Source organism: Fulmarus glacialis, unplaced genomic scaffold (assembly GCF_000690835.1).
Source record: "Fulmarus glacialis isolate BGI_N327 unplaced genomic scaffold, ASM69083v1 scaffold14972, whole genome shotgun sequence".
Classification (NCBI taxonomy): domain Eukaryota; kingdom Metazoa; phylum Chordata; class Aves; order Procellariiformes; family Procellariidae; genus Fulmarus; species Fulmarus glacialis.
The window spans coordinates 1-11,264 of NW_009196017.1; the positions used below are offsets into that span (position 1 = coordinate 1).

The following is an 11,264-nucleotide window of genomic DNA, read 5'->3' on the forward strand; positions in this document are numbered from 1 at the left end:
CCTCCCAGTATTCCCATCTAAGTTGTCTCTCGACTGGAAGCACACACATTGACGCTGCTGCAAACCACCCTTTGCCCACGCACGGGCACTGCCTGTCCCAGCAAGGGGCCGCGCAGGCAGCCCACCTTCCCCGGGCCCCCACCGCCCGAGCCCGGCAGCTCTCCAGTCTGCCAGCCCAGCCCCGCAGCGACGCTCGCGCCGGAACCTCTGCAGGGATTTGCCCGTCTAGGAGGGGCGATGGAGCCAGCGGCAAGCTGAAGCTGGGCTGTGTGTGTGTTTTACTGGGAGCATTTTGGGCTGTGCTTTGCTTTCCACTCGCAGCCGGGTATGCTCGGGGTCAGGAGGTGCTGCTCGGCTCCCCAGGGAGCCAGGGGGAAATAACCCTCTTGTTCCAGCTCTGAGACTCAGTATCCGAAGGAAGAGGCTCAGGCTGGTCCAGCCATCCCCGTAAGACTGGGCATAATCCAGAGGGAGAGTGAAGTGAGCAAGGACACAGAGGAAGAGAGGCTGAAGCTAAACCTTCCCCTTCCCAAGGGGTCAGAACAGGAATGATCTGTCACTTGTCACATCCCTGTCTCACTGCTCCCATCCTCCACAATTAGTCTGGAAGCATAATTAGAAAATGCTTCTTACGGCCCCGTGCTTAGCAGCAGCCTGATCTTTCAGCCTCCTCTCCCCTCCATGAACTCTGGTGTAACGGGAGTAATAACCCCTACACACCGGTCGCTGTTTCGTGGTGAATCCGCGTCCCCGCAGACAGCGGGTCCCTGGCCAAAACTGCTTTAATTAAACCGCACTGGGCAGATCCTGCATCTCCCCGCGACGCTGCAAGGCTGCAGCATCTGCCTGACGTCTCCTTTCAGTGATTAAAGAAGAAATGGGACCAAAACAATTATTGTACAGGCCTGAGCATTTGATATATGTTTATTGCTATTCAGGTTTAGCTGGGAATTTTGTGCATATGGGGTTTAGGTGGTTATCCAGACTCCTCGCACAGTGCTGCAGAGCTCCAGAGCATCTCGTTTGCACGTCCGTGGTAAGCAGAAGGTGGCTGGGTTCGGTCGGTAGCGGCTGCAAAGAAGAGCCAATGCACCAGCTGAAGTTAATATCACACTCAGTGGGAGCAGGGGAGTTTAAGACTTGGTTGCTCAGTTGTTTTTTTAGACCATCGTATCTCATCAGCAGGATCTGAAGTGCGGATTCTGACCCAGGGAGTTTTCCTTGTCATTATTTACAAAAAAATCCAGCTTTCTCACTTGTCTCCTGCTAGTTTGATATGAGACATTTACAGACAAACATCACCCTGACAGACAACAGCACAGGACAGTAAGAGGGAAAGATGTGCCACTATACACACTTTCTTTTTACTTTCCATTAGCAATATTTTTCCAAGTGTCACAGCTACCTTAGTACCATTCGGAATGCGTAAGTAATATATTTGGATAGAATATACTCTGATATGCAAATGTACACGAGGCCCCTGGAAAAGCTCACATCAAATACTGTATCATTAGAAATAATAATAATAAAAGCTATTTATGACACGGCCTTTATTCACAGAAAGATTTGCCCCGGGGCTTTGTTTTTGCAGTTTGGCTTGATGACAGATTCCCCCCGCCGCCTCTGCCCCGTAGTCCACATCAGCCCAGATCCCCACAGGACACAGAAAGGGAGAATAAAACCCCGCTGGGGCAGAAGCTCCCCCAGCTCACCACCGCAACGACGCCGCAGGAGAAGGCGAAGCGACACAGCAAGGGGAAACGCCACCGTAGTGTTGAGCATACCTGGGGCCCGTGAGAGCCCCTCGCTGCTACATGGGACGAGCTGTTTTATCAGAGTCTGAGCTGCGCCGGCTCGCCCAGAGCCGGGGGGAAGCGGGCACGCCGGCCCACCCTAAGGCACTGCAGTCACACACCCTCGCCCATGCTCCGGATGCAGCCCCCCGGGCAGCTGCACCCTACCTTCAGTATTTTAGCAGGACATCAAGCGAGAATTTTACAAAACCCAGGACGCGGGACCAGTTCCCCTCTGCCTGGGTACCCTGGTGAGGATGGGGATTTGCCCGGGCAATGGGATTGCCCGTGGGATTCCCCGTGGGCATCAGAGCGCAGGGGGCAACGAACACGCTTTGCGACCAGCTGCTGCTTCCTCAGAGTCCTTTGGTATCTTGAGTTGGCCTGACAGTGTCCCAGGAGCATTTGCTGATCAGCGATGAAAAAACCCAGCTGGGGAGACACGGGAGCAGGTGGGAACGCTTGTCCCGTAGTCCCAGAGTGAGCACGTATCAGTCCCAGAGCACGTATGTGTCGGTCCCAGAGCGCGAACGTGCACCACTCCGCCGGGACCAGATGGATGTGCAGCCCGGAGCTCTCTCTCCAGGAGGGTACAAGAGAGACGAACTGTCCGGCACGAATGATTTGGCAAAGTCAGAGCCAGGACAGCTTGTCTTGAAAGGCTGGAGGAGAAGGGTCAGGTATTTTTCCTTCTTCTTGGGCACTGATTGGTTCAAGTTTGTATCACAGTGAAGTCTGAGAAGTGGGGAAGAAACCCAAACCACCTTCCCTGAAAGAGAAAGCCTCGTTTGCCCGCCTCGCTCAGGCTGGAGAGGACAGCCTCTCCTCGCCAGGCACGTCCGATGCGCTGCTGACCAGGGAGGCTTCCATCGCTTGGTAGCAGACTTGGGACCTTCGCCCTCCAGCCAGCAGTCATGCTGGAGGAAAGCAGGCGGACAAACCAGCCCTGTCCCACCGCCCGCCCAGGCTCACCCCCGGAGCCCATCCTCAAACACAAGTAAACATAAAGAGAAACTAAGAGGCACTAATAACGCAGATACGGGGAGACTCAGGCTTGCGACTGTCAAACCTGGCTCCGGGTGTCTTCGTCCAGCCGGAGAAAAGCCGAGTCCCCGTTTCAGATCTCCTGCAGCGAGTGGCCGGGGTCGCTGCGTTCCCGTTTCACCAGCGGCTCCCCCACGCTCCGGGAGTCCGTGTCCACCTCGCTGCCCAGGTCACTAATGTCATCTGCAAAGGACAGGTCTCAGCATGAGAGCAGCGACCGGAGGGGAAGAGGTCCTTCTTCCCAACAAAGCAGGGTGGAAGAGCCAGCATGAGGCTCCCCCTCCCACAGCGATTCAACCCTGACCCAGCGGGACAGAGGGAGAGGAGATACCTTTGTCCAGCAGTGTTGGGGACAGGGATGTGAGGTCACCAAACTGAAAGAAAAAGGAATTACAAGGTAAGTGAGGCTTATGGAGACCCGAGGCGCTAGACCTGCAAGTTGGCATCTATTTCCAAGCAATTCTAACAAGCAGCTTAAGTGCTCAGGAGAAACCACAAGCATCAGCAGTGCCGATGGTGAAGAGCAGAAAGCAAAACCAACCACATGTTTTGAGGAAAAGTCTGCCGCTGGCATTTAAACCTCTGGGCAAACACCACACACAACAATCCAGAGCAGGGTTGAGCTCTGGAACGAAGGGAGAAACTTTTCTGTCTCCCAAGTCACGACCACGTGCTGTCACAGACCAAAGGATGGTGCCTTTTCTCCAGCCTGCTGTATCTGTTGGGCAGCTGCTCAGACATGCCAGCTATTCACCTTTCCTGGGATCCTACCATCAATCCACCTCTGTGCAACTCTCTGCAAAGCCTTTGCATTCACGTCAGGAAAGTACTTTGGCTTGCAAGGCCACGGTGCCAAGTGTAACCAGAGAACTGGTTCTGGAGATGTGTTGTCTCCTGCTGTGACAAGGTCTGAAACACTAAATTGCTATAACATAATGCTGAAAAGTCATGCAAAGTTGGGCAAGGGAAAGAACTGAGGAGAGCAGGAGTTATAAAGCACGCAATGGAAATGGAAGGACACGATTCATCCTCTTTTGCTGGGAAGAATCAGCCTCCTCCTGGAGAACAGAAATATTGCAGGCGTTTAAAGAAGGAAAGGCAAAACCTGAAGGATGAAAGCCTCCCACAGCTAGGTTTTGCTGGAAGCCACTCTCTGCCTTTCATGTTCCTTTAAATAAAGGAATATTGTCCTTCCTCAATAAAGACAGAGGTTTTGCAGGGAATAGCGGGAACTTGCAGCGCTGCTGACTTGGGGCAACAGCATGGGTCTAATGGGAGGGGAAGGGAAAGCAAAAGGCATACAATTGATTTGTCTGGCTCCCCTACATGAGCCCCATGGAAGGAAGAAAAGCTACAAGCTTCAAGGAGCAAATGAGATCAGTTTTAATCTAACAGTAGTTTCTATATTGCTGTCACAGGTTGACCTGGGCCTTTTAAATCTGGGCATTTCAGAGTGAAAAATTGGAAGTAGCTTCAGCTAGGCACCAGGCACCAGATTTACTGTCTGATTTCTTAAAAAACAAAAACCAATCCCCTCCACCCCAACACAAACAACCCATCATTTCTCTTCTTCAAGTCAAAAACGGAGAGAGTGGCTGACTGTGCATGTAACTCTGGAGCTTGCAGAGGCCTGAAGAAGTTCAATGAACGGTACCACTGAAAGTTGCAGGGAAAGTAACTTTTGGACCTTTTTATGCTTGGTTTAATTTTTGTGTTTGATGGGACTTTGCCCCAGCGGGAACCCCAAAGTCAGGGTTGGTACCCACAGGTTATGGAGAGAAGCGGGGAGATCCTTTTCCTCCCTCCTCCAGGCCTCCGAAGCCCAGCTGATACTCAACTGCCCCAAAACCCACCAGCTCAGGTATTAGCGAGCCAGGACAGAAGACGCTTAAGGAGCTGGATCTTCCTGCCAGGCACTAAAAAAACTCAGTAAATCCTTTGGCAAAGATGGTTATAAAAACATGTTCAGGACACAGTGTGGTTTGTGAACCACTCGTGCCTTTTTAAGCGCAGCTTAGTTTGGGTTTGTTTCTAGGGAATAAACAATTCTCACCTCTCCCATTACAGCAATCGGCGTCTCCCCTGTTGCCTGGGCAACACGATGCTCTACCAGATAAAACATGTATTCATCATAGAGCAGGCGAATCAGGTGGAAGGAACCAAAGCTGGCAGCACTGCGCAAGGTGAGGTCACGGATCACCATGGAGCTGGAAAATGGCCGGGAAACAAAATATTTGGGTTGTGTTTTACACTTGCATCACGGCTGATGTGAATTCTTGACCCTGAAGGCACCGTGGGACACAGTGCTCTGTTTCTACCTCTACCCCAAGAGTATCAAAGCACTTTAAGAAACTAGTTGATGGAGTATCCTATCCCCATCCTGAAAGGATACAGGAGACACAAGACTCCCTTCCGTACCAGGGCAGAGCAACAGTTAACCAGAGTTGCGTGGGAGTAAAGAACTTGGCCTTGGCTTTTCAAGGAGCTATTTATGCAGAAATATCTCCAAAGTGAGAAAGAAAATGTACCTATAGAAAGACCATTTCAACAGGAACTGCCTGGCTGCCTTGGGGAAGCTGGGACTGCCCTCGTGATGCTTCAGGACTTGAGTAACAACATTATCCAGCCAACTAGCCCACTGGTCCAGAGAACTCTGCTGCTGCAGAGTGAGCTTGAAATCTTGCTCCAGCTTCTGTACCATGCCTTCCTCGCACTGGCACACCCACGAGGCTTGCTCCTGCTCAGGAAGAAGGGTTGAGAGTTACTCACACCAAGCCTGCATGGTTGTTGCATCCCAACCCAGGAATTCAACTTCATTTCTAGTAGACAAGGACTCCAAACCAGCTCTGAATCATGTCTCCTCCGATCAGCCCAGACCACAGTACAATATTATTATTAGAACTATATTATTGTTGGTAGCACTACTTCTTACAGAAGTTCCTTAGTACCTTCTCCACTATTCACACTGAGATAGCAGACTTACCTGGAAAAGTAACACCAAACCCGTTAAATTGTTCGTTTAATTGCTTCTTAGTATTGGAAATAAGATGCTGATTACCAGCAGACAAGCTCATTATAGAGTCCCAGTTCTAGCCACCACAACCTAGGAAAAGATACCGTAAGTTACCTGCACATTGGCGAAGTCAACCCGATTGAGATCGCTGAGCATCTGGTTTATCTGGGAAGTGTTCTGCAGCACCGCACGGGCAGCCTGAGCCAGGTGGTTCAGGGATGTGTATCTCCGTAACGTCTGCGCAAAGGCACTCACTACCCCGACCTGCAACACAGCACGCAGGGCACCGCGAGCAGGAGGCCACGGAGCTGGAAGGCAAACTCTTCCCAATGCTGAGCTCAAACACGCAGCACACATCAGCTGGGGTAACCTGCACAGTTCCACCCATGCTGCTGTCCAAAGCATACACGTGCGCTCCAGAGCAGCACTTTTGCGGCATATGTTGCATCTTACAAACCAGCCTCTGCATTTCTTTTCTTTAAACTAACAGATTTTCACACTCCGCAGAGACCAGCAAGGTGAGAACAGGCTGCAAGAATTCACGGCTTTAGGAAAGGGGAGTATGAGCCTTAGGTTCCATCTCTGCAATGCCATTCAGTCCATGAGGTGTCCTGCACTTTCTAGTAGGACAGCTTCATCCCAGTGCAGAGATTTTCTTCCAGAAAGCTTTATCTGCAATTTCAGGACATGGGAATGGCTTACTGGACAGAGCACCATCAGGTTCTGGTTACAAAGGAATTGCCCTACCTGTCCTCCCGCTCCTTGCTGATTTTGGTTCATAATTATTCATTACATCGTGTTAGTCTGGAGTACACGTGGCCAAACCCCAGCAGTGATTTCCAGTCACTGTGGAACACTGCGACACGCACACACGCACTCAGTTCATACCCCTGACCTGCACTGTGCTTACCTTGGTCTGGACAATCTGGGGGGGAAATTCACTCATGGCGTTCATCAGCCACCCTTCCAAACTCTTGGCAAAATTACGAATTGCCTGTGTAAGTGTGCCTGCAAAGAAGTCTGCAGAGTTAGAAAGGCTGCTCCATATCATCTTTGGACACAACTTTCTAGCTGAGGACTGCTGTGGAAAGCACAGCCTCTGATCTGGTTAGCTGTGATCTCGATTTAGCATCAAGGAAACCAGCTGGGTCCTGAGATGCACTCAAACTATTCTTATTCTTATTCTTATTCTTATTCTTATTCTTATTCTTATTCTTATTCTTATTCTTATTCTTACTCTTACTCTTACTCTTACTCTTACTCTTACTCTTATTCTTACTCTTTCTTATCCTTTTCTTATTCATGGTCCTTCTGAGCATTTTCCAAACGTTGAAATATGCTCTTCAAAGACACACATGTGCCCCAACATGTAGACTGACAACAGCAGCTCAGAGGGACATGGCTTTCCAGTACTGCTCAGACCAGTCTATGGCTGAGTTGAGGCCTCCAGGAGACTGACGCACGGACTTCATTGAGGAGCCAAATCAGAGAGAAAACCCTCGATATCCCATCACTAATCTCCCAAACGAAAGTTGACCCCAAATTCTCAGGAGATGCAGTAGGGGACAGGATGGTCCTACATAAATAAAGATACAATCTCCAAGGAAACATCTCACAAGGATTAGCTGTACTTACTTGTGCATTAAGCTTATGCTTTTACCTTGACTCCTAGCCAAAGTCAGGAGATGTGATATGCAATAAACCAAATTTTAAAAAGCATGGGAATTTCCAGGGGCCACAAAGTACCGTCGACACAGAGCAACGCTGCAGGAGAAATATTGCTATTGCCATAATATTTTAGCTTGCATTCAAAACAAAAACCTCTAAAGCAGCTTTTACAATGGAAATCTTTGTGGCAAGCGGTAGCCAGACCAAGTGAGTCATGGATTGCTGTTTGTCAGACACAACATCCCGTGACTCAGCCCAGCGAGGAGCAGGAGCTGAGACCACCTGTGTCCTCCTGACCACGCCGCGGGATACTCACTGGGCACTGGTCTGAGCACGTCTGGGATGAGAATCTCCACCAGGGCCTGGTATAAGATGTGATCGCAGCTTCTCATCCATTTGAGGATGGGTTCGTATTTGCACAGAGTGATCAGCTTATCTTTTGGGAGGGTCCCTTCGTGTTCTTCATCGCTGTGGGAGGAGGAAGAGGGAAGCAACGTTAGCAGCAGGTTTGCATTCAGTGCATTCACCCTTCCTCTCGATTTCTAACCCCAGCTTTCAGCAGAAAAAAGTCATTCATGTTTCTTTCGAAAGGAAATGTTTGATTGATTGTACAAGTCTTTGCTGACCCTGCAAGCGTCTCTCTGTCTGTGGGGTCAGTTTTCCCTCAAATCCATATCTCCCGGTGTTTGGCCTTCGCTTCTTCTGTCTTTAGGCTCAGTTGCCTTTCACAGACTCATGTTCATGTGTATGTGGGAATTGTACTTCAGCACAGCCATTTCAGCAAGCAAAGGCTTACCTGGTGCCTCCTTACAGACCCAGCTATTTCCAAAACCTTCACACCTCTCTCTGCTCTAAACCTCCTCAGCTGTAGCAGTGGGGACAAAATGTTTGCAGCAAATGTTTTTTGAGCAGATTAGTCGGTATTGACAGATCCTACAAATGGTTTCGAGGTGTTTAACACCTTCAAATGCTGAATGTTTTCAGAAGGAAAAAGATCTGGTGTCTTGATGAGAACAGAGCATATTGCCTCTAACTGAATGAGGTCAATCAAGCTTGCATTATTTTCTTTTTTACTACTCTATCTACTTTATAGATGTATGGGAACTTTTTCTGCTTGATTAAGGCATAAGATATTTGCTTAAACAGCAAGCAGAGAAAACTGAAGCCTTAATGCACTGCCAGAGCATCAAAGCGGAGCTGCTAAGACACTATGCTGGGAACTGGGAATTTGCAAGGGACTCTCCCCATGCATTACATCAAAGCCAAGCCTTGGACATACCATAAAGAGGTACTTAGAGCCTCTGCCTGAGCAGTTTTTGTAAATGAACTCTACAGGCATACTCCTGTAACACTCACATGGAGAAACTGGCCAACAAGTACCTAAACTTTCTATTAAGTGGAACCATATTCTGCATTTTATCATGCTTTCAAGCAGTTTTCCACTTTGATACCATTTTGGTTTTATTTGTGTATATATAAACCAGGGGGAAGGAGTGTTTTATTTACTTATCTGGATTATTAGCAGTGGTATGGAGGGGTACTAAAGCACACAGCCTTAGCAACATACGCTAGTTTAGACAGAGCCCTGCAGAAATGCTGCCTCCAGTACCCAGTGAGCCTATTTGTACCTAGCACCGCTCTCTCTGTGGTGTTGCAATATGCCTTGGAGATATACCCTTAACTAAAGGAGATTTTGAAACAATCAAACAAAGCTACAGTGATTCTTTGTGGGAAAACATCCATTGGGTAACATCTACTGAGGACAACAGGGCCATATTCTACTGATTATTATGGGGTATTTGCTTATTACTCAAACTTTTATCATTTTTCTTCTGAATATAAAATGTCAGTATCAGAAGCCCTTATATAATCTGTAGAAGTGGACAGTACAGACTTTTAATAGAAATTTTTAACAAGAAACCTTCACCTTTTCAATTTTCTCTATTTTCATTTATTTCCATTCCCCTGTCTCTTGGCAGCAGACCACCAACGCATAAAGGATGAAGAAAAGGCAATAACGAGCCCGGCAGGAGTACAAAGATCAGAGCAGCTTCATTTGCCATTATCTGCCTCAAAACACGAGGCACTTAAAGATTTGGATAGCCATCTAAAGAAGCGAGTCAGTCTAGATGTCACTAAAACCTCAGAGTCTGAGATGTCGCTCAAGACTGATACCTAATGACATGGAATCATTACTGTCTGCTCCTGCTGACCATTTACGAAAGCATCATCCCATTCTCATCCATCCAAACGCTCTCTGCAGTTTGGATTAGCACTTGTTACAGGAGGTACAAGGCACATAGATGTACATAATCAGAGCAGATGCTTTCCTTGGAGGTCTGAACTTTGTGCAGTCATTACGATATCAAACACTTCTGATGCTCTTTGTAATGATTCTGCAGGGAAGTAAATACTTTCAAGTCCTACGAAGCACTCAAAATGCCTAATGAAGCTGAAAATGCTTCATGCATTTTTAAAAGAGAAAATACCACCAAAAAATGGAGCATTCAGAAATAATCAAAGCACAGCAGTGTACCTGGACGGCAGGGCAGTAGAGCCATCACTAGATGGTGTTTTAGGACTCCAGAAGGATTGCCACAGTTTCTCAATATAATGAAATTGAAGATTCATTACAACATCCAATGTCGCCTAACAACAAAGAGTACAACTCATTAGCTGCTCTGCTAGCGTCTTGTCACACAGTGTAAGCATAAATTTCATGTGCTGCCATTTAGATTAAATAATTTACAAGAAAAATAACGGAAAGGGCATTGTTTTAATAACCAAGATAACATAAAACAGGTCACACAATGAAAAAATAACATAAAGCGCAATATTTGAGTTGTAATACCTAGCAAATCAAGCATCCCCTATTATATTCTAGCTTTTCCTAAGAGCACATGAATTATGTCCCACATCAATCAATAAATCAATTAAAAATATTCCAAATAATCACCTCGCAGTGTCGCCTGTAAAGAAGCTGCAGAGTTTTCACATCATTCATGGTGACCCCTTCTTGTAAGAGGATATTACCTAGATCAGGGGCTGGGAACTCAGGAAAGACATGGGTTACATCTAGGGAAAAAAAAGATAGGGAAAGGTGGTGAGAGTCAGGAGCACTCAGTTACGCAGGACTACAAATGGGTGCAAGGTGCTGCTGTCGCTGGTGGCTCTCTCTCATGTTTCAATTGGGGAAGAAACAGGAGAAATGAGACCGATAATCTAGTACGTTCCTATTCATGCTGCTACACTGGGCAAAAAGCGAACAACCGCAGCCCGTTTTATTCAGTGTGGAAAGGAAAACGTTTTCTTTCTCTCTGTAATAAAAGAAACAAGAATACATTGTCCTCATCTACTGCACTTCCCATTAGATTTTCTCTGAAGCCTGAAAAATGCCTCTCTGGTATTTTGAGAGTACAGTGGAAAATATAATTGGCCAGCAGACGTATCAGGAGCAATTGTATTTCAGAGAAGGCTCAGAGCTGGCCAGGATTTGGCATCCCTACTGGAGGTGATGGAGACACGTAGATCCATGACCAGCAAAGCCAGAAAGCTTGTCTCCCAAGGAGGAGGTCTGTATGGATCATCTGCATCGGATACATATTGCTGCCTTTGCAATGAAGAGAATCGCTCTTCTCCCTCCGGCTGCCCATCTTAGCAAGGCTCTTCAGGACCTCCACTCCCTCCATCCAATTTGGATAAAACCAGTCGGATTAAAAACATTCTTAGAGGGAACCAACAGACCT

The 11,264-nt window shown here is 47.7% G+C and overlaps 1 protein-coding gene across 1 annotated transcript; it reads right to left on the reverse strand.

Annotated features, from left to right (window-relative positions):
- Window positions 1-2,831: 2,831 nt before the first annotated feature.
- On the reverse strand, window positions 2,832-10,593 carry LOC104069989 (DNA-binding protein RFX2-like; the record flags this gene model as incomplete). The annotated part of the gene is made up of 9 exons (XM_009572064.1): window positions 2,832-3,020; window positions 3,169-3,211; window positions 4,891-5,044; window positions 5,366-5,574; window positions 5,965-6,114; window positions 6,761-6,858; window positions 7,835-7,986; window positions 10,055-10,167; window positions 10,475-10,593. Coding segments are annotated over 9 exons (1,148 nt in total), but the record flags the coding sequence as incomplete, so codon positions are not given.
- Window positions 10,594-11,264: the final 671 nt, after the last annotated feature.